Genomic DNA, 27,460 nt, shown 5'->3' with positions numbered 1-27,460 from the left:
AACAGATCAACACTCAGTGTATTGTAGCACTACACAAAAATATTTGTTAATAGCTGGAATAGTTTGTGTGGGAGTAGAATAATATTTTAGAAATTCTACCCTGGAGGGATTATAGGCCTTTAGAACTACTGGAGCCGGATGACCTATATTTAACAGAGTTCAAATCGTGAGAACAGCACTGGCTCAAGTGCTACACCTCCAGCCTCGTTAAAGACATGTCAGAGTGATGACTTACCACTGTATTTGCACACAGCCCAACCCAAAAGACCTGGCAAGAACATCCTCACTAGGGAAGAGCTGGTCTCAGTGTCACACAGGAAGGCTGCACCATCTAGTGTCTCCCCAGGGAGGGTGAGGTTCTTGCTCTGAACTGGGTCTCCTTCCACTGTGAGAAACAGCCTTACAGGGACTGATCAATCCAATTTACTTACGGATTCTGCCTTGTTCTAAAGCAATTCTCCAGCACTTACAGGCATGGTACTTTCACAGTAGTCAGGAAAAAACCTCTCACCCTCACTGACTGAAATGGCTTTAGAGAAAGCTATTTCAAAGCTTGTCATGCTCCAGTCCTCCTTCCTTGAGTTGATATATTACTTACCTTAATCTAATCAGGACAATGATTCTTTCAACTCGAGAATGTTATATGATCTTTCCTTATCTTGATTTCACTGATTTTCTCACCTTTATAAGAGGAACAGTCAGAGCGTAATTTAGCAATGGAAAATTTTATTATAAATAGATTTTTCAATGTTTAATGCATATTCTTAGTGGAAATTCAAATTATATTAAGCAAGTTCCTTTACAAAGCCAAGTTAGCTGAAAAATAGCAAGGAGATAGATAAGACCTCATATTATTGCCTCTTTTATGAGGCCTTATGTTTAGCAGTTTGCTCAGTTTGGTCCCAAGATGGCAGTTTCCAGGTCAAAGCCAGAATATTAACTGAAGAACCAAGCTACTTTGACTACTTGAAATTAAGCTTACAAGCCCTCTGATTTCTAGGAATGAACAATGAATAATGAAATACTTCATTTAAAAAGGTAAGAAAAGCAGCATTCTACTTTGCATGAACCACACATTTATCAGTAGAGAAGACCATGATAGCAGTTACTCAGGAATTAAAGTTTTATATATATATAAAAAACCCCTCTAGTTCTCAAATCACATCCCTACATCAACAATAAAAGCACAAGTTTAGGTCTATACTCTAAATTCAGCCCTGATTCATTTAAAACAGTTTGTATTGAACATTTTTGTCAGTTAACACGACAGCAAAGATGGTATCTGAGAGTGAGAAAAAGCTACAAAGGGTTTAAGACTAATAAAGCAGTCCAGTAATTGCACACTGCTTAATCAAGTATTATTCTTCTGCCTTATGAGCCACAATACTTGTTTTCTTGAAGAGGGTGAAGCATCTTCAGACTTCCCCCAGCCTCTACCAAGAGGTATACAGGGAGTGGCTGCTACTGTGGGTTTCAGGTTAGCCAGCAAACCTCTCTTGGGTTTTTGTTGTTTTGGCTCCTCTACAGAGAAATGTTTTTTCCGTTCATCCAGTTCTTTTTGCAGGGAAGACACTGTTTCTTCAAGCTCAAGAACACGTTTGGCCCAGTTCTGAAGACTATTCATTTCTTGATCCTATGAGGATACAGCTGTGTTAGGTATGTGAACACCCTGAAGTCTTTTTCATGTAGTTCATTTTCTGTTTCAGATTATTTTACTATACCAGTTACACCCCTGTTATTATTATGCCAAATGGCCATTCAGTACCCATTTCTTCTGAATTACTTCTATGTAATTTAGAGAACAGCAGACTATGGGGCCATCAGATCCAGTTAGAGACTAAGTCTGACTGAAGAAGCTTATGCTAAAATGCTTAGCCATACCACGCAAAGAACCACTGTTGTTCTAGGAACCAAATAAAGAAGGCTTTCCTATCTTAAGCTGCAATTACTGGAAGCAAAACTGGTCAAATCAAAACTCTTATGATAGTTGTAAGTCTGCTAGCCAGGACTGAATAAATGCTTTGAGTGGGCAGGATATAGAGTACTCTCTAATCCTAGTGGTTAAAGTCACATTCCTGTGTCTCAGGACCAGTTAAGAAACAAAGTTCAAGACAAATAATTTTCAGTCTCAGACTTAGACTAAAAAGTATGCAGAAGGTTATTTAATGTTCAAAGAAAAACTTCACTAAGCAGTCATACCTGCCTTGCTTCATTTGCAGGTTACAAATAAGGCATAAATGCAAAGTGTCAGGAGTTCAAAATTTTCATTTTTTATTTAGGAATCTAGTTGATGTTTGAGGTCAGATGCTGTCAACTTGCTGTCCCTGCTTTTTAAGGAAAGATTCCTTCTATTTCAGTATTAAGCAGTTTACCTGCCCATCTCTCTTATTCAACTTGGCCACTCTGCAGGACCATCAGTGTAGCTTTAAAGCCATAGATCCTTAGGTCTTCTTGCAGTAACGTTTGTGGACAGAAAGCTAGCTTAGTCATGAAGTATTTTGCTGAGGGCAGAGTTCCAAGTAGTATTTTCTTTGCTTGACAATAATTTGTAGTATCTTTAGATGAGCCAGAGTTGTCAGCAGAGGGTCACCCTACTGACCAAGACAATCACTTAAACTGAAAAATGAGTCTTGTCTTACAAGATACAAAGTCAAGGAATGAAAACACAAGGGCTCTGAGCTCATAATTCAGGAAGTTAGGGACAGAAAAAAGGAAAGCAAAAAACTGACTTACGTAAAAACATTTTGTTAACATAGAATCATAGAATACTTTGGGTTGGAAGGCACCTTTAAAAGTCATCTAGTCCAAGCCCCCTGCCATGGGCAGGGACATCTTCAACTAGATCAGGTTGCTCAGAGCCCTGTCCAACCTGGCCTTCAGTGTTTCCCAGGATGGGACATCTACCACCTATCTGAGCAACCTGTTCCAGTGTTTCACCACCCTCTTTGTAAAAATTTTCTTCCTTATATGTAGTCTGAATCTACCTTCTTTTAGTTTAAAACCATTACCCCTTGTCCTATTGCAACAGGCCCTGCTAAGAAGTCTGTCCCCATCTTTCCTATAGGCTCCCTTTAAGTACTGAAAGGCTGCAATAAGGTCTCCCTGGAGCCTTCTCTTCTCCAGGCTGAACAATCCCAACTCTCTCTGCCTGTCCTCACAGGAGAGGTGCTCCAGCCCTTGGATCACTTTTGTGGCCCTCTTCTGGACTCACTCCAACAGGTCCGTGTTCTTCCTGTGCTGAGGGCTCCAGAGCTAGATGCAGTACTCCAGGTGGGGTCTCACCAGAGTGTAGTAGAAGGGCACAATCGCCGCCCTTGTTCTTGTTCTGTTGGCCATGCTTCCTCTGATGCGGCCCAGAATATGGTTGACTTTCTGGGCTGCGAGCGCACATTGCTGGCTCATGTCCAGCTTTTCATCCACCAGTACTCACAATTCCTTCTCCACAGGGCTGCCCTCAATCCCTTCATCCCTCAGCCTGTAATGACACCAGGGGTTGCCCCAGCCCAGGTGCAGGACCTTGCTCTTGGCCTTGTTGAACCTCCTGAGCTTCACACAGGCCCACTTCTCAAACTTGTCCAAGTCCCTCTGGAGGGCATCCTGTCCCTTAAGACTAAACAACATTTTTACTTGTATAAAGATGCAGAAACATTCAGCACAGATATAGATACAAGCCATATTAAAGTTGCTTTTAAATTGCTGACAAACCTTGAGCATGATTGTGTGTTTCAGCTGACTGTTCTCTTCTGCCATTCTTCTGTAGCCTTCATTAGCTTCTAGCAGGGTTTCATTTAACTTCTGTATTTTAAACTTCAGAGACTTTATAAGCTGAAAAACAAAACCCATATACACACAGAAGTTCAAGACAGCATGTTTTACATGGATTTTGTTTATGACTAGAACTCATACAGACACTGTAAGCATTTCTGTTTAATATTGAACAGTGCAAACTGCAAGATCAAAGCAACGAAGACAAAGCCTGCTTCTCTCAACCTCCTATGTCCCAACCCATAATTTCTGGTGATAAAATACAGCTGGAGCATTCAAGGGCTATTGTACTGGAGCTACTACATTTTCACAGACCTGTCAATCAAAGAACAGCCACACAGACTAAGCTACTTCTGGAACAGGCTGCTCCTTTTCAGCAAGGGTAGTTAAAAGAATGCTCCAGTCTCATTAACACTATTCATATAATGAATTGGATTACAGTTACAACAGAAGACCTCACCTTTCTGATGGGAATATTGGTAATTAAGTCTTGAGATGGAAAAGAAACTCTGAACCAGCAGAATTAATGTTAAATCATATACTTACTTCTACAAGGTTGAAGGAAAAGTACCTAGATTGCTAAAAAACCACCCTTGGCCCATGTTTAATGGATGAATGGGAGAGTAAAAAAAGTAGTGAATTACTCATCACACATGCACAGATATTTGAGGCAAAGCAGCAGAAGGGCACTGATGGAGCCAGCTGCTTTAAACTGCTCTCACTTCAGTTATTGCGAGGCAGCAATCCCATTGTTCTAACACTTTCTAGCCACACAAAACAATCAATACGGTACCCCCACATCAAGCATAAAAGCCAAAGCTTCTTTCTAGCATCAAAATTTGAAATTGACATAGGAAATGGAAAATGATGTAGAGCTCTCAAGAACAGGAGTGGAGAACAAATGCCAGGGCCATAACATGAGACATTAAACTTGGTAAGGAAAAAGTTATTTTTGGAGCACACTTTTTCAATAGAAAGGGATTTAAGTTCACTTTCCATTTACATGGTTTATTAGAACCAGCTGGAACTGTTTCTCTAACCCCTACTCCCATTTGTTATTAGTGAAAGGAACAAGGCTTGTCTCTTCCCTCCCCATCCTCTTTAAACATGGGAAACTAAATGTAGCCTTACAAGAAATTCATTCAAGTTATAGACTAAAAATGCATACCTAAAAATAATTAATACTTGTTTTCTATAACATGGCCTGAAGCTCCTAAATTCCACCTCTCTATACTATTCAGAACATGAGGATCTTGTTTGAAGAACAGAGATACTACCCTTTAATTTTAAGGGAAAAGCAGAGTTCAGTACTTACAGAAAGGACTGGTTTAAGGCACTATTTTGGCTTTAGATCCGAACTGTTACCAGATTCTGTAACTGTTCCCCTGCGCACGATCAAGCAGCATTTCAGGAAGGAAAGCACTGAGGCCACGGCAGCGAAGTTTACAACACAGTGCAATACAAGGCTACGTATACCTCCCTACTTCCAACTCGCATCACGTTCACCATGTGACTTGTTACAGTTGTAGATGCCTTTACAAACTAGAGTAAAGCCAGAACACAGCCAATCTCTGGCAACAGTCATCACAATTGGGCAACGGCTTTTTTGTAAGCTTGACACCCATTTTCAGGAATCTACATCCTGTTGTCTACAGTGCAGATCTTTAAGCATTGAACTATGGCAAGAGTTTAGGACCATTATCCTCAGATTTGTTAAATGCTAAGCAAGAGCTACCTCTTCTTTCTCTTTGCATTGTTTCTGCAGTCCTTCATTGGCTCTCTTCATAGTCTTGTTCATAAGATCTATAGGCAAAACAAAAAGTTTGCTGGTTTATATACAATACCAGAAGTAAATTGAACTTTGAACATCCAGATTGTATTCCTACCTAGTTCCATGTTATTTTCATTAGACAGCGTATCTGAATTTGGACTTCCCAGAGCCAACAGCCTCCCTGACTGTTCATCAAGCTGCCTTTCCAACTGCAGTATTTTCTTCTCTCTATCCTGAAGAAAGAAGGACACAGGGTAGAATTTGTCTAAATTTCTTCTTAACCTGATGCACATTCTTCAATTACACTACACTTGTATATTCAGTGTTAAAATCATTTCAGGTGGAAGCTGTGATGGTTATGGTTGAGAAATCACAGTAAGGAATAACACTCAGATCATGAGATCTTCTAGGAGGAAGTTACTTTACACAGGAGTCAACTCTTCCAGTCTGAAGATTTACAAACTGTATTAAAAGTAACCATATGGCAGAAAGGAAACTTTAGAGCATCTGTATTAATCATTGTTGCCCATTACCCTGCTAAATAAGGAAGAACATATTTCACAGAATTAAGTTTTAATCTCAGTCTCTTTTTCAGTACCTGTCAGACTGCTAGGGTATTTTAGAGTGAGAAATCAAAAAAGCGTCACCATTAAGAAAAGTTATTCATCTAATTCTGATTCTCTGAAGCTGTCTGCTCAGATTTCATGTTGTGCTTTGTCAACCAAGACTTTTACATCTTAGGGATTTCATTAGTTTCTTATCTGACTTGCTACCAAAAGCATCTTGTTCTTTGAATCTTCCCTTATGCAGCCTTGCAGCCAGTATAAGAGTGAGCTATAAAAATAGAGGGCACTATTAAAACTCTTCCTTTACCCCAACATGGTGTATAGCTAGAGTCTGTTTTTATGTTCACTTAAGCCCTAAGTGGGGAAAGAGATACGAGCGTGAAAGAGCTGGAAAAACAGAGGCCATTACACAATACTGAGTTGCTTGTCAGCACCTCAATGGAGAGCTGTAAAAGCAGAAATGTTTATATACCACAGTCTACAACAGAAACCCACTTCCCTCATGTCTTGAAAGGCACCCACCTACCAGTGGAGTGAGATGTCTTATCGGTTCCTGGACATGAGAGAGCAGAGAGAAAGCACCTCTGGTGTGTACCTCAATTGTTCTATTCTTCCACTACAGACCTCCTGAAAAGACTGAGACCCACAGGTCTCACCTGTTGCCTGGATGCTCCTAGCTATCAATGCAGAGGCTAGAAGTAAAGACTTGATAGAGTTGCACATGGCTAACGTGGCTCAGCTGCCAGACGAATAGCAACTTACTGGTGCCAACTCTGAGCAGTTCTAAGTACATTCAGGAGATTTAGTTCTCCCCTGCATAAAGTTTGATTTCTCATCAGAGATTCTTATCCCACAATCCTCCCTCTAAACCTTCAAAGCAGAGATCCATTATAATTAAAATAGCTACCCTGTACTGAATTCCCTACCAGCCCTTTCAGACTAGCTTCTTACTCTACACCCTACAATCCCAAGGATCTCCACAAAGCCAGACTGCTGTATACCCCATCCCTCCAGGTGTTCCAATCATCACATGGCAGAGATAAAGATGACTTGGATTTAACTGAACAGTGCCATCAAAGATCAGGAATTTTAGGTATACACTACAGGTAGGTTTAGGCAGAAGACATCTCTATCTTGATGGTTAGCATTGGACACCAGAACAGCTAGGCTGAGCTACTAGTTATTTTGACTGTTCAGTGTTACATTTAGAGTTCCCAAATGATTCTGTTAAGGAAAATCAAAATTTGCAGTTAAAAGGCTAGCATGCATTTTTTAGCGGCAGTCACATCATACCTCAACTTTCTCTTGTTCAGCTAGAAATTCTTCTATGGGAACGTAATGGTCTTCAATTTGTTCCATGGCACACACATATGCATGTTTCTTGATGGCCTCTTTATACATTTCAAATTTGCTCTCCAGTTTTTCTTCATAACTGTCTTTCATATCTTCCAAGCGGTTGCTGAAAAGAGCATTAGTTTTATTTTATATTAAGCATTCCAGCTATTACAATTTGTCATATGTTCAGCTGGCAGTATCAAAGTTATTCATCTAATCATAGTGAAGTTAAGAGACCAAGAAGTACTTTTCTCCCTTTTTTTTATTCTCAATGTTCCTACAGACTTGCACCAAGGCTTAACTTCTACTTGGCATATACCAAGAAAAGTGCTACAGAAGAACACATGCTTAAGATCTGTCAAACAATAGTCTTAAAAAAAAAATCCACCAACATGTAGTGATAGAGATGACTACACCCAATTAGACCTGGTATTTGAAGTGTATTTCTGGGGGGTGTCTTTCATGTTGGGTTTTGGGTTGTTTTTTTTCCCCTGCATTAAAAGGTAAACGCCAAGTTCATTTTGCCTTATTATTTTAACACATTACACATTAGTCCTGTCAAAATTTAAAAATAATGCCCCAGCAGTGACACAGAACATCACATCAGAGAAAAAAGCACCACTCCTGTTATGTGTGTTTGGACAAAGGCACCCAAACAATTTTAAAGTCAGTGCAGGTGTTAAACCATAGCGTGCTCAGCTGGCAACTTAACTTGAGGTTAGTCTCTGTTAGCAGTTCAAACAGCAGGAAACTGATTTCAAGAGAAAAGAGTTAAGAGGAAGTAAATTCAGCTTGAGCAATTTCGACAGACTTGAAAAAAATCCCTATATTAGTAACATCAGTGCAGACAGCCAGAGTAATTTATGAGATAGTAAGCTAACAATGGTTCATAAGTCATCCAGGAGCGCTCAGAGAGATAAAATTCTAACTACTGGAAGCACATGCATTCCTATTAACATGGCCAAGTGTGAGTTTTGAACCCCACTGAGGCATGTGATTGTTCCCTGTTAGTCTTCCACATCTACTAAATACTAATAACGAGTCAAGACAATCTCCAGTAATTACAATTTAAACAGAGGAAAATTCAACAGGAGCAGCATTATTTTTTCATTGAACATGGGAAGAGGCTGATCTGTACTAGTTTATTTTAATGTTCCTTCTTCCCTTTTCATCAGAAGCTTTGAAACTGTCCAGCCCTAACCTCTCCAACATGAGTATGCATGTCTTGCACATACATATATGTATATATACACATATGTGTGTATATGTAAATGTATGCATTTATATATGTGGAACCCTTTCAGTCTTAAAGAGGACTGCAATATGACTTGCCTCCAGGCTTCCTCTGTTTCCAACAGCTGTCGGAACATTGCTTCTGCCATCTCTTTACGTATCTTCACCTCCAGAAGGAGCTTACTTTGCCTTTCTGCAACTAGCTTCTCCTTTAGGTTCTCTGTAGTTTTCAAGAGATCCTAAATTTAACATATTTCAGTTCAGAAAACGAGCTAGAAACACATATTGATATGCATGTCAAATGAAACATTCATACAGACAGCCATCCAGAGAGGACACTTCTACAAGCCTGTATTTTCAGGGAGGATGCACCAAAAGTTAAATATTTTCCAACGTGAATTTCCACTGCAAAGACAGCCTTTCTCCACCTTGATGGTTTCTGCTATCAAAAAGTTTACTGCTGCTTTGCCATTTAAATATTAATTTGTACAACTGTTTAGCATAAAGCCTACTTGATTTTTACAAATTATTGCTATTAGTTTATATAGCTTTGGTTTTAAAATGCTGTATCTTAACTTATTCCTGCTGTTCTCAAAAGAGCACAAACGACTAGATGATTTTGTTTTAAACACACTTACTGCTTGCTTACTCTTCTTGTTGCACAAATCAACTGAATTCCAAATCTAGCATTTAACCTAACTACAAAGGCACAGGCAGCCTTCGACAATTACACTTGTTCCCTCAGAACTAGACCACTTCAAGTCTAGGTCTGCCTGACACTGAGCAGAAGCATACAGTTCTTGTTTGACACAGCTTCCAGCACATTTCTTGTATTAAAAGATTCTAATATTAGAACTAATAGCAATGGCTTTCTTGGGTACAATTTTGAGTAGTTGTTTCTACCTCATGACTCAGAATGGTGATGTCCACTTCCTCTTCTGCGGAGGTTTCAGTACTGTCAGGAAAGTCGTCTACATATGTGTTAGCATCAAAGCATACGATAGGTTTGCCATCACCTCCAACTAACTTGGGTGAAAAGTAACCACAGCTTTTGGGTAGGATTGTCTGGATTACCTGGAAAGCCCAGAGTTGAAAGCATTGATTTGTCAATGCTGTCAATATTGCAGATATCAGAAAACTAAGAAGTAGTGGCATCAATGCATTGTTGTATTTACACTATATTTAATGATAACAAGAACATTACCAAAATTTTACAAGGCTTTTAGCAGACAAACTTATAGCAATATAAGACTTCAGTACTTTAACAAAGTGAAAATGGGAAAAATTATCTACTAACAAACTTAGCATGCTTGTCTAGAAAGGAGTTCTCTCCCACTAAAATATAAGGTTTTGGTGTAGTTTCCGGGGAAGTTAATGAAAAGCAGCAAATCCCTAAAACATCTGCTCCTTCCTGAAATACTGAGACAAGGATTCAACAATTCATGTTAGTTACATAAAGATTTTAAGTATGTATGTCATAGGACAACGTATCAGAGAAGCTGATCCTGAGTGCATGCTCTTATCTTAGGATGGAAGTGCAGCTGAACAGTTAGAAGAATCTTTCTCTCAGATCATACTAGACATGCCGTTACAGACTTGGAACATGTCAGAACTAATCCCTGCTTCCAAACTAGAAATGGACTTCATTTATGCTACAGTGTAGTTCACAATCCCACTCCCTGCAAGATGCAGCTTCTAGGGAAGCTGAATGAACTTAAGACCTGGCATCAGCCCCAACTCCTGAATTTAATGGGAGGCTGACAAGCAGAGCTAGCAGAAGCAGCATGAAAGCATGTAGGTTTAGCAGACTTTTTTTGCCTTCAAAGGAGAAGAGCACACCACCTTCAAGCATTAACTTACAAGAAAGCCTTTGGTTTTTGTTTGCTATTAATTACTTGCACTTAGCCAAACAGGAGCAATGCAGGTCTCATTCAGACTACAAAATAAGAGGCTACTACCACTACTAGATGTCCAACAAGTTTTGAACAATTGTCATCTTTTGCAGATTATTAACTGCACACAGGTTAAACAATTCATCAACAGCTCAAATAAAAATCTTACATTTGCTCAGATAGCTGGTATAACCAGTCATATCTGAAAGTGCCCTGACTACTCTGTTTTTTGGGATTTTTGTTTGGTTTTTTTTTGTAACCACAGAATATCTCTGGTGTGGAACAAGCCACAGACAGCTGCAGCTATCTGAACTTCTTACCACAAATAGGTTTGAGGATGGGCAAGACTACTGGAAGCCTTTTAGGCAGAAGCCACATGCAGAAGTATTAATATGATACATCAAGAGTCCTGATCACACTCAAGTCCATACAACCTGATCACTTCACAGACCAATAACAACAAAAAAATGCAGAGGAGCAGAGAAAGTAGGTACACTCTTACCTGTTTGGCTATAGCTGAAAACTTCATTACATGCAGTGTTTCATCATATGTGGAAGCATGCTGATTAATGTTTACAATCATACAAGCTTTGCCTTTCCCACAAAAGAATGGCTGAAACAGACGAGTCAATTTGCTCTCTCTGAATGGAATATAGCTTGGCTTCATCCTCATGGAGAAAATAAAATTGTGGAACAAAAAAATTTTAAGAGGCATGTGCAGCACTAATTTAGGTTAATTTTGTTTCTCTTACAGGAAAGAGATCCAGTAGGATGCTCATATTTAAGCCTAAGCTATTTCACATCAAAGAGCAAAGTTCTTCCCGGCTCTCATAAACCCTACAACAAACTAAAGTATTTAAAAGAAAAGTAGAAAATGTCTACATCACAGCTCCCTAGTGTTGAGAAACAGATCCTGGAACAAGCCAAAGGCTAATAAATACAGGATTATCTGTCAACTCTCAGATGAGTCTGCCTGTGTAATTCGGAGGTGGGAGGGAAGAGAACAAAACAAGAGATCGGTACACAAAGCATATTGCTCATACGCGCACACTGAAAAAAGCTTGGTAGTTCGCTGCTAATTGCTTTTTTCATTCTCCGCAAAAAGAAACCAACAACAACAACACACCACCCACAAAAAAGCCACCAAAAACCAAACCACCCGAACAGTTTTAGAGAAGGAATGTTCATTTCAGGTTTTCCAGTGACATCTGGAAAAAAGACAGCTTACAAGATTCTATAGATTTGTGTTTTCCTCTGACCATGTGAATCCCTTGCAGAAACATAAAGGGATGCTTAGGGTTTCAACCTAAAACTCAGCATGTTGTTTACAACTTGTCACTTACTTTGGATTTTGATTTTGCTTCAATGCTGCAATGCATTTTCCAAGGATATGAAGAGAATTATTAATGTTTCCTGCTTCTTTTAGTCTGTCTCCAAAGGCTTGTGTTTTATTACACCTCTCTGATCCAGCCAAGTCACAGAAAGACAACCTGCATGAAAGAGTTATCCAGAACATACAAACTTATTTCTAAACAGTATGAAAATAGAACTGCATGCCTTTGTATTTCTTTATATGTCTAAGGTGTAAATGAGTGACTCATTTCAGCCTACCTAGATCACAGAATAAATTGTACTTTAATGTTGACATTTTGTCTGGAACGCACTACACTAGGTATTTAAGATAACTGCATTAACCTATCCTCCCATTGTATTTAGATACTTGAACAAGATTGCTGCTTCTAAGACAGTCTATTCAGCACATTCAAAGAAGTCTGCTTGCAGGCTTCATTTAAAACTCTAAGAATTCCAACACGAAGAATTCAGTTTAGGAACCCAAATTTTGTTGCAATCCTAGAGTACGTGCTTCCAGACAAGACAAGGGGAATTGCTGAAATAGTTTTGCATAGTGGGGCTATACTACAGAAGCACTTTGTCACCTTCACCTGTTCCAGCACTGAGAGGACTGCAAGATATCAGTAGGCTTCCATACACTGCAATCTGCCTCTTGGATGTGGAACAATTTGTCTCCTATCGCAAATAAGAGGTCAGAAGTCCTTCCCAGATCATCTTAGAGCTCTTTAGTAGCAATTAAGTGCTACTAAACTCAGGCCACTGAATTGTCCCTAATGGACAAAAGGGTACAATCAGAGACAACGATTCTGGATCATCAAGGAATTTCATCGCTTTTGCTTCATATAAAGAAAAGCCTTGCAATACAGGAAGCTCTGGAAGTTAGATAAATTATGTAACCCATCTATTACTCACTTATACATACATTTATTTACATAAAATAACACCTTTGTAAGATCATAGCCTTTCTCAGCTGAAATATGTATAGTATTAATATGTACTTATTACTAAGGGACATTTCAGCTGTGTGAAAGGCTATGATCTTATGATCTTTATCCTTTTCAGTACAAGATGAAGAGCTTTTTTCTTCCTTAAGCAACATACAAACTCTTGTCATTCATCTAACAGCTGCTGCATGCTTTGCCAGGGGAATACACCAAGACATCGGACAGCAAGGAATACAGGTGCAGTCATTTCCTCAAGTTATCTTTCCTTAGATTATTTATCACCATAACATCTGACATTAAAAGGGTTATCTCACAGTGAGGTATATTTATTACCAACTCTGCTCAGCAGAGATGAGAGAAATCAGTAGGAGCTATGACTGAACTAAAACACTGTTACAGGACTGTCCTCATTTTTCCGTATCAAGCTAAATGAACAATTAATCAGGGAAAAAAGAACTGAAAAAGCTATCTAAATAGCTTCAAGCGGCTCCAAGCCACTTCCTCTAAACAGCAAAAGAACAGAGGTGTGTGAGGACTTAGCACTGGTCTCGGTGCACCTACATTACAATTTTAGATCAGGAGAACAGTTTTTAAGCAAATCACCTCTTACTTGTACCATGGGGCAGTTCCAGAGCATGTTGCCTTTATTCTTTTTGGATGACAGACTTCAATTTGCATTCCAGGAGCACGTCAAATGTGCTGCCACAAACGTTCAACCCATAAACTCTAGTCTGGTCCCAAAGTAGAAAGATAAACTGGCATAGCTTGCACCTTGAGTCTTCAGCACTAGCTGTTGCACTCTGACTTTAGACATCAGCATCTGTTAGCCAGCCATTTGAATTTTGATTACTGGAATATATAGTGTGGTACTATGTAATACTGCTCTGTTCCCACTTCCCCATTATTTAAGAAGATATACATATATTTCTCTCAATTTATATATTACTGAGATTTTTAAACAGGTTTCTTCAGCCAAACTTTAACAAAATAAAAGAGACAGGGAAACACTTCTACACCTATTCCTGTCAGGTTTCCAGTCAGTTTTATGCAACCAGTAGAGTTCTGATTTCCTTCTCAGCTCTCACAGGTTTTATTAAAAGAAAGTTCACCAGTTTAGCATGCTTACACCTTATCAACTTTTCTAAAATATTTACATTCTGGTAATGAGCTGAAGCATTCACTTACTCTGAAACTCCAAGAACACGTGGCTGATGCTCATCAGTTAGCTTTAGTAGCCTGATTGAAAATATACTGTGACTGGAATGGAAAGAAATCCTTTTTAATAACTACAATTATGAAAATTAAGCAGTCACTGAAGCAAAGTAAAATTTGTATGCTACAGAAAGTCCAGTGCCAAAGAAAATACACGAATTAATTCAAAAAGCAGTAATAAAGGTTGTATGACTTTCCATTTCTTTCAACACAGGAGAGGGAAAAACATCACATGAAGCCTACAAGCTGCCTTAGAGAAAGAACAAGGCGGTTCATGTAAGTATCCATCTTTTAATCGGTACACTTAGGTAGCCACTTCATGTACAAACTTTAGACAATATCTGAACTCAGTAAATCTGAAGAATTAACTTAGAAATAAAGGGGGGGGGGGGATTAAGTTAAGGTTTAACAGTCCTGTAATTTTAACTACTTCAATATACACTGTTATTTGTTCAGTTTTGAAATTTTTCCTGTTTTCTAGAAAGCTTGAATTTGTAACAATTGAAAATCCAGTTATTCTGTTTTAGACATCAAGCTACAAAAGGCAGGGGACATACTGTCTGAAACCAAAGAGAAAAACCCCAGAACCAGAAGTGCCCTGTCCCCAGTTTATCCAGTAATTCAGGAAGCACAGAAGACAAACTTCTCTAGTATATATTTAAAGCAGTGCTTTATTCCTCAGCACCAACCCACAATTCAAGAATGGAGTTTCTAAAAAAAAAACCAACCCAACCAAAAAAACCACAGACACACACCCCCCACCAAAGCCCAAAACACCACCCACACAATTTAGAAACAAGCTAAGTGGAAGTCAGCATATTCTCTGGAGCAAAAAGACATTCTAGACACAAAATTCTGCCAGAAAAACACGGTTTTTCTTTTCTGCACTACTTTGGGCCTGAGTGAAATTCAGGTGGAATCATAGCATGAAATTTAATGGCAGCTGTCTTCAACTAATACAGAACACCATAACTCTTGCTTTTTAGAGAAAAAGGCAGGCTTAGTAACAGTATATTAGCTAAATATACAACATGGCCCTTCTACACTTAAAGAACAAATTAATAAGTGGGCATTTAAATCCAGTAAGAAGGCATTTTCAACAGAAAGTGTACCACCTCCTCTATTTGTTTCCTCCCACTTCAAACTAGATTCTCCCTGATCCACCTACCAGAGCTGGGTAAGAGCTAGGGCCTTAATTCTTAAGATCCCAAGTAAGCTCAGCTAGAACACAGCAATTTAAAAGCATCTAGATAATCTAGCAGCACTGAAAGGTACTGTGTGACTTGCTCCTTCCCCCATCCCCTACTGACAGACTCCACGTTTCCAAGGATTATACTGCCAGTGATGAAGAATTATCCAGCTTTTCCTTCAGCATTCTCACACAGCTATTCCCACTCATTAGCATTTGCCAAGATGTATAGCCCTGTTGGCACTCAAAAACAAATGTGATTTGATCTTGTTGGTTGTCCAAAGCCACAAATAGCAACCCAAGACCAGATACTGTTAAAGTTATAAGGCCTCTCCTAGCTTTCTTCCAGAAAGAATTTCATAGTAAAACCAGAATAACCAAGGAAAGTCTTAAGCTATTATTGAAGAGTGGCTCATTTAAAACACATTCTAAAGTCTTTTCCTCCCGCCCCCTCCCCTTAAAAGAAAAGAGACAGAGTATGCTTATAATTAGAGGAACAAACCTCCTACTTGATTGCTCATTGATTCTAGTACAAGCAAAGCTTCGGTTCTTGTTCCCTATTTTTAGTATTTTGCAGGCTTCTTCAGTGCTCTGAATGTTAATCCACTTTAAGTCTGTGAAAAGAAACCTTTTATATACACTTCTGATCATCAAAAGATTCCTGTGGAACTGCCAAGGTCATAAAACAGTATTATTACCTTTAATGTAAGAATTTCCTCCTTGATCGTCACAAATTCTTAAGACTCTGCGCTTCTGAGTTTTTGATGTAGGTAATATATTTAATAGGTCATACACATATTCATTATAAATTTCACAAAAGGAAATCCACACAGATGCTTGTGTTTTTTGGTGTATATTAGTCCTATATATGTCAAGTGGAACAAAGTTGTTCTCTGCTAACCCAAAACAGAGTTCAGTGATCAAACAACTCATTGATAAGTTTTAATTGCGCTATATAGAACCTTCTAAATGGAGGAGGCTTGTATATATCTGTGTTGTACAATGCAACACAGTACTGCATAACTGAGTTTACCCAAGAACGTCCAAACTTCTCAGAAGTCACCTGTAACCAGAACATGCTCAAGTTCTGAGCTGTTTGCCCCCCTCTACCACAAGCTTCCAGCAGCTTATACATTAGCTTTGCAGAACTAATCCTCCCTCTTCCCCCAAAAGGAGCAAAGCTATCAAACTATTTTTATGTTCTTACTCTGTCTCCTGAATTAAGCCATTAAAATTTCATTTAAAACTATATATATTTACTTTGTTGTATAGTATAAAGATTTTTTTGATCCACAATAGTTACCCATTTATATTCCTAAATTTCTATTCTTTTCCACTTTACCTAGCGAATCAGAAGAAGCGCCTTTTGAAGTACAGTTGGAAGAAGCCGACTCCACATCACATGTATTTGTAACAGTATTTGAGATGCTTTCTGTCTCCTTGAGAAAACAAGAGACCATTACATTCACATGACAGACTATGAGAATAGCAGAAGTAAAAAAATGACAGTAATTCCAATATTTAAGATTTGAATATTGAAGTAATTTTAAGCTACCCCTTACTCTGGCTGCAAATGAAGTGTTTTTAACAATACAAACTAAAATCAATAAATGCTCTTTTCCCCTCACAAGAATTATTGCTCTCTGCTACTCCCAGCAACCTGTTTTGGAGGCCAATTGCTGCTAACAGAGTAGACTTACTTCACAGTTCTGGGAGAACCAAGATCCTCTGAGACTTCAACAGCCCAAAACATCTTTATGAACAACTGGACAAATACGAACAGTATTTAAGTCAACCAAAAACAGGAGAAGTAAGTTTCTTTCAGGGGCAGATGGCAGGATGATGGGCAGACAGACTAAAGCAACAGGGATTTCTAATTTGCTTACTTGTTGCCAATCACTTTTGCAAGTCACTGGCTTGTGCCAGGTCTGTGAGAGTTTGAGTCAAACTTACTTGAAGACCTCAGAGTCAAATGACAGCTTCATAAAGGAATTAAAGATCTGATAAACAAACAGTCTATGTTGGTTTAATTCAGCCTGAATTAAAACCATTAGAAATCCTGTATAGATAACAGTACAGTTTCTTTAAGTAGACACATTTGCTGAACTTCTTTACATCAACAAAATTATTTAAAAACCTGCCAAGGCTTACCAAAGCATAGGCTTCAAATTACCACTAGTAAAACTGGTGTAATGAAGTAGCAACTCCCACTATTTATACTCCGACATCTCCACGTACCACCTTCCCTCCCCATATTTTATACACCAATACAAATTTTCATTAGGACATTTCACCCTGATTTCCCAAAACCCAATCCTGACACGGGGTTATCCTACAGAAGAAGGAGGGAACAGATTCAAAGAAGTAAACCTCAATGTTATAGCTGTTAGAATGCAGTGCTAAGTTCGTTATAGATTGTATGCTGATGCCTACATTACTCACCTTGGTATATCCAAACCAGAATTTTTGCAAACAGAAAAGTATGAAGCCATACTTTCAGATCTTATATTTTAAAGAGAAATAGCATATGATTTTGTTGTCAATTATTATATAAATGACCATTCTGCAAAGACTGCACTGTCTATATGTTATGTTGCTGGAACAAGTATAATGACAAGCACAAATTCTATTAATTCTTTCTGTAAGGTACAAAGCAGAATCCTAAAGCAGTGTAAGGTGCCATGTGTGTCAGCACATCTATGCATGTCAAAAATGTAACTGAATGTAAAAAACTCAGTACCACAGTACTTGTGCACATGGTAAGATTTTGTAAAGGTATTTCAACCAAACTGATTGAATTAGCTATGTTGCTATATTGTTCTTCAAATCCTAAGATCAAATACAGGGAAGAACATGAAGATGACTGCCTCAAAACAAGCGGGAGCAGGAACTGACATTGTTTGCCAGCAACAGAAGCTGACATTTAATAGAAAATATGAGGACAGGTGGGAATAAGAATGCAAGTAAAGCAGCTTTTAATCCAGTAAAAACCAGTATTTAATCAGTTGGATAGAAAAAGCAAAGGGAAGGAAAGAGGGGGTGTGAACCATGCCAAGCAAGAGTTTCTGCAGCAGTACTGTATAGAGAACATAACAGCAGAACATTAAATACAAGGCCATTGCAGTAACTCAGAGCAGTTTAAACTGAGAGAATGAAAGGAACAGCAGGCTCTTTCTGCATGACACGTAAACTGAGCCTGGGAAAAGGGCCTTCAGAAATCCACGTAAACCAAAACCAAGCCCACTAAACCATATCTACTCTCAGATTACATGCCTGAGTGAACATCCAAACAGTGATGCTATTCACAATCTCTCAGGAAGCACAGCCTCCGTACTGGGGATAGCTGAGCTATCACTATGGAAGCATTGTAACACAGAAGCAAGGTCTTGTCACATTATTTTCTGGATGCATTTTTACCTTTCCTTCCTGATGGTGGAGTCTTACTTGCTTTTCACTGTAGTGCATCAGCATCTAGATCACCTACTGCAACATTCAGTAACTAAACTATTAATGAAGTCAAACTGTGATTTAACAGAAATAAATACTTGTAAAGTATAGAGTCATCTCCAAAATAAGATATCTGTCCTCCTGTTCTAGACCTTGAACTCCTGCTTGTTCCTTCTTGCAAGTTTGTAGGTTCTGTAGAGTTCTTATTTACCTACTATCCTCCTGACCATCTCAATTTTTCTTTAAGACCATCACCCCCTGCGCATACACACACAGTGTGAGTGAGCTTAAGACACTCTCAAATAAATACGCAATCTTTAGCATTTTTCATCTGAGGTCTTTCCTCAAAAGTTAATCAGACTCAGGTTAAATGAAGTTCAGTTTGCAGAGTTTAAATTAAGCAACAGACTTTACAGTGGCACTTTACATATTAATTTGATTCACAGAAGGATATTCTTTCAGAGCTAACTGAAGTACTTTAACAACATTGGTATTGAAGACCACAGAAAAAAGAAAACCTAGTCAATCATTGCTTCTATACTTCCCAGAATTCAGAGTAGCTTTGAATGATAATCCCAAAACGCAGTAGGCTCACAGTTCAGGTTAAAAATGTTCTGAACCTAAGAAAAGAAAGCCAGACATCTTGTGACAGTTTGCAGCTGGGCTTAGAAGTACATAAGAGACACACACACAAGGGTGCCCATTTTCTGGTGAGAGTAATTTCTTACGCTGCAAACAGAAATGACTAAATAATGAGAACAGGAGGCTGCCACAGTAAAGACTCCTCTATTCTACCTACAATCTTCAGAGACCAGAGTTAAAGATACATAACAATCCTCTAAAGCAGGCTGTAATTTTTTTAGTAAATTCATTTTGTGACATCTCACTTCACCTGCTGTATCAGAGAGTTTCTGTCTGAAGTTACATAAATCACAGGTTTATCAACTTTTTAATCTGCCTTAAGACTGTCCTCTACTGAAAGGGACTCTTCTGCCACCTTCACTGCCCCTGCTAAGACACTGCCATCACCTCTCCTGAGCTAGTACCGGAATTTGAGCAGATGCCCAGAGATCCAGCCTGGGAACCTGACCAAAAAGGAGAGTCACTTAGCAGCAGGTTTTAGGTAGGCCAGCTCTCAGACTTTTCAAGGGCTAGCATCACTACAGTGTCAGAACTGCTGCTCTGTGGAAATCTAGGCTTTGCAATGGTTTTCAGTTTGAACTGTGCACTGCCTGCTGTGGAAAGTTCTTTGAGTTTACCCTGATCTCAAAAAACAGCCAGTTGCCTTATTATTCCAACATTCACCAAGTGTCCATACTTCAGATAAATCTAAAGAATCAATAGTGAAACAGAGATTTTATTAAAGATAGTCTGTTAGACAGGAAGTTTTTAAGAAGCTTCATTCAGTAACAAGGAAGTATTTGATCACTGACCTCTTTCAGTGATGCAAGAATAGCAGTTTTTATGGCTTCTTCGTGCTTAGCTTGTGTATCTTCTAGTTTCTTAACATCGTTACTCAAATATGGTTTGAAGTTCATCTTCAGATAATGTCTTCCCCTTATGTGATTAAAAATCACATCGAGTGAGCGAGGTAAAATACCAAAATCTTTCGAAGTCCCTTAAAAATAACAAAAGATAAAACACAGATGTTCATATAACTTTCTCATTGGATTTTTACTTGGTCAAAAAAGCAACATATGCTCTTTGGCAAACACTTCATACCTTGGATAGTGAATGTCTTGCCTGCGTTTGTAACCCCATAAGTGAACACCAGCCCATTCACTCCGTTAACGTACGCTCTTACCATGTCTTTCATTGAGCCTTCAAAAAATTCGCTCTGAGTAGTTTCTGGTCCAAAGACCTTGGAGAAGGGGAGGGAGGAAGAAGAAAAAAGGCAGGATAAATGGCACAAAGAAGTTAAATATATCAAAATATTAAGCACTGATTAGTAGCGACCAGTTTTTCAGAGCAAGCTGAGCAGGAAATACCAGCTTAGTTTTCTGTCTTGCCCTTCTGATTCAACATTTTCTGCTGGGTTCTCATGGAATGTCTGCTTAATTCAGGGAGGCACTCAGGTTTGTACTTGTTTTTGAATATTTTCCTACTCCTAAAATAAACTACTCATAATGCTACCGAGCACATACTGTTTGTTGACACTTGTGGATCCACTGAAGTGGATACTTTCAAGAGCTCTGCTAGTGATGCACGACTCCCTCCTCACTCTGTACCAGTCACCCACAACTGATGGGAAAACCAGCATTAAAATGGTCTGAATGACTAAATGCCTGGAGCTGTTTATGTTTTGATGCTGTAAGAACAGAAGTTCTTGCGGTAGGTAACAGAGGTAAGAAACGTACTTCCCGTACAGAAGGTTTAAGCAGTTAGGCTGCTATTCTTTCAAAACTAAGTCCCTAAACATATGCTTACGTAAATCCCTTTAAACAGGTGATTTCCTGTAACGCTTCCCAGATAAGGGTATCTGCAGGAACGGCAGAACCGCTGTAAGTTTGTGCCTACAAGAAGCTTCTGTGCCATCTAATCAAAGAAAGCAACAAAGCTACCAACGAAGCTTCCTTGTCTCATCTAATAGGCACCTCCATTGTAATACACCTTTCTTTACAGCCTAACAGTAAATAATAAGCAGTCTGGGTTTTTTAAGGCAAGTATCACCACATGTAATTCAAAGAAAAATCACATTGCATGATACAGTAGAAAATTCATTTTTTTACCATTACAGGTAGAAAAGACAAACTATAACTAAAAAATAGAAAGAAGTTTGCCTACCTGAGAAAAGGTGAACCTGTGCACAGAATGACCAATCCCTCTTTCACTGTTTTTCATTGCAGAAGACTCTTTGGGTGCATTAAGAATTACTGTCTGGGGATCTTCAATAGTTACACAACCCTTAAAAAACAAGACAAGGTAAACGAAAATGCCACACAATTGTTTAGGAGGAAAGCTATTTGGGAAGGAAAAAACCCCACCAACCAAAAACCAAACAACCTCACAACAAAAACCCTAGTGTTTTCATCTATTACCAGAGCTACAAAGGGTTGCAAAATTTACATATAGACTCTTGAGGCACATAACTACAGAGATATCCACTTCACATGAAAGCCAGAGTGCAGACAACGTTAAGGCAATCGTCTGGAGCTTTCCTAGAGGTAAAAAATTTTTCTAGGATTCCTTCCAGCAATTTTTTTAAAAAAACTTTCTAAACCCTGGTATTTTGTGATTGTGGCTTGCGCAATCCCAGCTATGAAAACAAAGCTACACAGAAATCTACTGGTTTTCTACTTCAACCATTTGCAGCGTGAAACAAGCTATGACCAGCACAAACAAAGTAAAATCAGTTTGAAGCATTACCCTTTTATAGGTAGATGCTGTTATTGGTCATGAAGAAAACTGAATTAGTTTCAAGTAATTTGATTGCTGTATCTCAATTAAGTAAAGGTGAGATGCAATTACCTAGCACTCACTAACTAGATAAATTAGGAATGCAGTCTATCGGGAAAATTTATTTTACACCAGACAGCCTAACAAAAATACAAACTGAACTACCAGTATAGTTTAACAGCGTCTTGAAGCATCAGCTGCAAGAATTGTCTGTCACTAAATCTCACATTTATGTTCAGAGGCTGCCCAAAGCTGGTAAGACTAATAATCCACATGTAGCATGCACACAGAAGTACTCCTCTTCCTAGGAGTCTCAATTAACAGGTCTGTTTATCAACTGGTATAGAAGCTCTAAGAAGCTGGGTACTGAATTTAGACCAATCACTTGCTCACTGGGCCAGGCTCTAAACCCTTATACTCTAACATTCCTCTCCCACATTGCCAGGAACAGGAACGCAGGTCAGATGTACCAAATCCTAGAGAGCTACATAAGAATCCAATATCTGCAGCATGTGCTGTTGGCTGCCACCAGCCTCAGAGATGCTCGTGAGTAGAGACCTTGAAGTAGTCAGACCTGCAGAGCTGGAACCCAGCTGGTAACATTGCTCTCTTCTTGTCTCCCGCAGCTAACCCCACAGGTAAATTGGCAGGAGCTGGACCATTTCTGGCACTGTACACATCATTTATATCCAAATAACACAACTTCCTGCTCTCCAGCAGGTGACTCTGGAGAATCACTGGCAGCTGTACCAAGAGTACAGAACTTCATCCAGAGCTCGAAAGATTTACTTGTATAAATCATTCTCACTATAAGCAACAGATCAGTTCCCCTGTTGATTGTCTCCATTAACAGTCTACTTCTCTAAGAAAAAAAAAGTAGAGCCCAAGCCCTGGGTTTTTTTGCATATTTGGAACAAAGATGTTTTCCTGAAAATTACACATGGCAGGGAAGAAAAAAAGAACCTAAAAATTCAGTTGATCTCCAATTGATTATAGAGACGGGAAGGGTTTTGTGGTTGGTTGGTTTGGGGGTTCGTTGTTGGTGGTTTTTTTGTTTTGTTTTATTTTTCATTTGTTACCAAACATCTTCCTCACTGATTCAAGTGATAGTTAAGGGAGTAGAAAACATTGAAGAAGTTGAAGACCTTTCAAACATTCATATTTTCTGGAGGCTGAGGAAAAAGCCTTCACACCACACAAAACAGGTTATACAGCTAATATGTTGGAAAATCAACTATTTTGTCATGAACTACCTGAAGACAAGAGCTTTAAAAAAATTAGTACAAACTTCAACAATTACTTTTTTCCTCCCTCCCCGCTTTTAAGAAAAAAGTTTCACTAACAGTCAGGTAGTCAGAAATCACCCATTCCAAAGAGGAATAAGATAAACAACTTTAAAACGATTTGGTTTTACCCTTACAACCAGCAATACCGACTTGGTATGAACAATACCAAACCAGAAGCGCTGTGGCAGTGCATACTACTCAGCAAGAACTGCCTAAGGAAAGGTGAATAGAAGTTGAGAGGGAGCGGGGAAAAAAAATCCACGTGGAAAAACCACAGATGTTCCAACTCTGGCAGAGTAAATGCAAGAATACATTTTTTAAAAGCAAATCAGAACTAATATTAAATCCTTCTCTGAACAGATTAAGAACAAGAGGTCTATCAGAGAGCCTGGGAGACCCTGCAAACATGAGGGCTGAGAGTTATGCTGCAGAGACCTTGCCCTCCAAGGACAGCTAAATGAATTCTTTGCATCAGTATTCACAATGCAAGGTGGCAGGAGGAGGGAGGAAATATTTCTGTGTGCTTCCACATGCACATGCATATGTGTGTAAAACACTGAAGCGTCTGCATCTGACCATATAAGCTGCAGAGGTTAGAAAAAAACTTGGCACGACCGGGACAACATAGCATATTCAGGCATTCCAAAGAAACTCAAGGGTCAGGCACCTGAATTTCTCCTAGAATTGTATAATCTCTTCCACGAAATGGCTTTGTTTCTTGAGCACTGTACAGAGTCAAAAGTGACACCAACTTTGAAATAACATACCCCATGGTAATTTGCAGAGCTACAGGTGTGCACATACCACACAACTTAGTAAAAATTGTGATTAAAAAAACCCACACATTTATCCGGCTGTCTACTAATTCTATCTGGAAGAAGTACACAGCTTTTATAAAAGAAAGTCCTGGTTTACAATACTAGGTGTTCTTTGTGGGAGAAGAAAAACTTATTTCTTAGTTCTCCAACTAACCTGAGATTCATGGTTTTCAAGCTCTGATATAGCAAAGGGCCTCACTCTCAAGAAGACTTTCAAAGGCTGATGCACCTATTCATAAAAAAAATATACATAGTTATAATGGCCACTTTTTTAAACAGAACACCCCGAAATCATATCAGCATACATCTCCAATGCAGTATTTCCTATTTTATCTTACTGCCTCACTTTCTCCTTCCTTGTGAAGTTCGGACCCTATGCTTTCATTTGCTTCTTTACCTACGGATGTCCTTAAGTAACCCCTTTTTTGTTTCCCCCTCCCCACCCTTAATGTTCTTTTATGACAAAGCCAAGATTTTGATCTAAAAGAAGCACACTATTGGAGGCATAAGCTGCACTGCTTCCACCTTCTGGTCTCCCCTCTGTACTGAATTCAAGCTATATTTTCTAACAGTTGCTCTGCACTATTGCACTTCCGTTTTGTATGGAGCATGTTGTTGATAGATTAACAAGTTCTTGGCCTCAAGAGACCACTTCATTACCTCCATCCAGGCACTAACCCCTCATCTGCCTCACAGAAACAACCATGAAACAGTTTTCAGTTGCTGAGGTGGGTGTTTCCATCCCACACCATTATAAAAGGTCTCCCCATCCAGGTGAAGCAACAACAGCAGGGAGATTTTTAGAGGTATCCCAGCATTCCTTCCTTTCTCATGAGGCTTTAAATTCCCTACTTTGGCAACCTGTTCATTCAGCTGATGGACTTACCAGAGGTCTCCCCAGCCCTCCCATGACCAGCACTCTACTAACCACACAAAATTAAGTCACCTGAGGGAAGTTAATGAGGAAACCTACCGTTCTAAAAAAGCAGAGATGGCTATGCTGTCTTCAAAAGTGCACTGCAGCACAGCATTATAGGTTTTAATTTCCAAGCACCTAGCAAGCTTTCAGCAAGGATCTACACCCTTTTTCAGCTTACTAAAAGGAACAGTACAATTGCATTACATTTAAAATGCAGTTACTGAAGTCCTTTACTTTCTTCTCAAAAGCTTAGCACAACGCATCACATAGCATCGGCCATCTGCATTCGCTACTGGCTATGACGTGTTTGTAAGCAATGCAAAGTAAGCCAAAGAATCAAACGCATCTTTGGGGCAGGGGAATACAGCAGTTCTTACCAAATAAATGTTTGCCAGAATTAAAGCTTTAAAAAAAAAAATAAATCAAAGACATTACAAAATCAATCCACACCTCCTGTTCCTCTGTGCTAGGTAATACTGTTGACTCCACAGGCGAGGGTTTACCAGCTACATTCAGGAAAGAAACTGATTCCAACCTATCAGAAACTTCTGCAGGCACATAGTTTCTCCCCTCATGATCCATTGTTAGGTGCAAAGGAACTTGTAAGGAAAAAAAACAATCCATCATTTTCTCACAGAACAGGCAAAAATACACAGAAAGCAAAGTAGAGATCAGGGTAGCTTGTATATAAACAAGCACTTTCAGAGAAAATAAAGTCCTTTAAGAAGTCTGGGCATATGAAGGGGACACAATAACTTAATTTAAAACAACTTAAAAGAAACTCAACTGGCAGCTGGGTTATACTAAGAAACATGCAAGTGAAAGCACACGAACTGCCCGTTGGGCACTGCTCTCCTCCACCGGCAAGCGCCGGGCCAAGGCCCGCAGCCCCCACCCCCAAGACGCGCACCCCTTCCGGGGCGCCGGGCAATCGGCCGGCGGGCCCGAGCCCCCGCTCCGCCCGAGGCCACCGTGCCCTGCCTCAACGAGCCGACGGCTCGCCGGGCCCGCCCTCACGCGACGGGACGGGGGCAGCTGGCGGGCACCGCGCTCCAGCCGCACCGACCGCCGCTACCTGCGCGCGCGCGCGCGCGGGAACCCGCCACACACAGCCCCACCCGACTGGAGGGAGCATTTGGGCGGGAGGAAGGCGAGCGCTGATTGGCCGAAAGGGAGGGAGCGGGCGGGGCGGAGCGGCGGTGACGGACAGGCCCCGCGCGGGGAGGCGCGCGGCTCCCTCCGCCCAGCAGGGGGCGCCGCCGCACAGCGCAAGGCAGCCGCGCCGCCGGCCGCGGCGTGCGGGGGGAGAGAACGGGCGGGGGGAGGGGGGGAGGAGAGGGGGAGCGTCCGCGGCGTGTGCTCGTGACGCAGATTTATTTATCGTTTTTAATAAGGGGCGGGGGAGGGAAGGGGTTTGAGCGGCGAAGTGAGGCGGCGCCGAGAGCCGCAGCTCAGCGGCCAGAGGAGTGTCTTGCTTGACTGAGAGCCTGCTGGGGGGGGGACGGGATACGACATACAGATACCTAAATATTTCCATCAAAACTGTTACATAAAGTTCTTATGTCTGTTATGTAACCGTTTCGACACCACGACGTATTGTCGTAAACAAAGCAGAAAACAAACCACAAAACGTTCAGGTGGAGCAAACCAAGTACCCGGGGGATGAACCCTGCCGAGGGGAGGCGGGCCCCGGCACCCCGCTGGAGGAACTCGAGTGCCCAGGGTCCACCCCCCTCAGCAACCAAACGTCTGATTTTCCAGCAGAGTGGAAAACCGTGATGTATGAGCTCGTCTGTTCAGAGGCTAGGAGAGAGTTTTATTTCTGTGAAGTGCAAGACCCAGGTGCAAAGCTGTATTTGTCCTTGTTTTCAAAAGTTGGAGGCAGGCGAGAAGACAGAAGTGCACTCAAAAGGCCACAGAAAACTTGTTTTTAAAGAGCCACAGCTGCTCAAAGAACACAGGTGGGACTTCAGGTCGTTTAGATATGTTTAAGGGGCACCCTCTAAGTCAGAGGCACAGCCAGCTGTAAGCTGATAAAAAGCTATTGTTTTGACCAACAGTACAGACCAAAGACAGAAATGATGTCCAACCTAGCCAGCGCTCCCCTCCCTACATCCTTCCAAGCACTTTCGGTCAGATTATTGGGTTAGGCAGAAGGAAGACAACTTGGGTCTAAGTAAATGCACAAAGGTCAGTCAACCTCGGCTAGAAACACTTCTAGTCTGTTGCTTGTTCACCTGTTTATCCCCTTTTAATCTGGCTGGTGTCACAAAGTTGAGTTCTTACCATGCTTTTCAGAGCACCCCATAAAATATAATTTTAAAACTAAGGCTA

The 27,460-nt window shown here is 40.1% G+C and overlaps 1 protein-coding gene across 2 annotated transcripts; it reads right to left on the bottom strand.

Moving 5' to 3' along the window:
- Positions 1-276: 276 nt before the first annotated feature.
- LOC104040591 (kinesin-like protein KIF20A) lies at positions 277-26,051 on the bottom strand. 2 transcript variants are annotated; one of them, XM_064442697.1, is made up of 18 exons: positions 25,577-26,051; positions 24,362-24,436; positions 21,492-21,611; positions 20,430-20,568; positions 20,141-20,325; positions 16,603-16,699; positions 15,959-16,153; positions 15,763-15,874; positions 14,045-14,116; positions 11,906-12,052; positions 11,065-11,230; positions 9,574-9,744; positions 8,770-8,909; positions 7,396-7,561; positions 5,652-5,769; positions 5,501-5,568; positions 3,706-3,825; positions 277-1,633 (listed from the first exon to the last, which is right to left on the bottom strand). In XM_064442697.1, exons 1-18 carry the CDS (start codon positions 25,751-25,753, stop codon positions 1,352-1,354), a joined length of 2,550 nt encoding a protein of 849 aa, XP_064298767.1. In that variant the 5' UTR covers positions 25,754-26,051; the 3' UTR covers positions 277-1,351. The 2 variants fall into 2 exon arrangements, with proteins under 2 accessions (XP_064298767.1, XP_064298768.1); XM_064442698.1 differs by lacking the exon at positions 15,959-16,153 and having other exon boundaries at positions 278-1,633; positions 25,577-26,049.
- Positions 26,052-27,460: the final 1,409 nt, after the last annotated feature.

Source organism: Phalacrocorax carbo, chromosome 2, assembly GCF_963921805.1.
Source record: "Phalacrocorax carbo chromosome 2, bPhaCar2.1, whole genome shotgun sequence".
Taxonomy (NCBI): Eukaryota; Metazoa; Chordata; class Aves; order Suliformes; family Phalacrocoracidae; genus Phalacrocorax; species Phalacrocorax carbo.
Note: the sequence above shows the minus strand (reverse complement) of the source record. Positions and strands in the feature narration are given on the sequence as shown.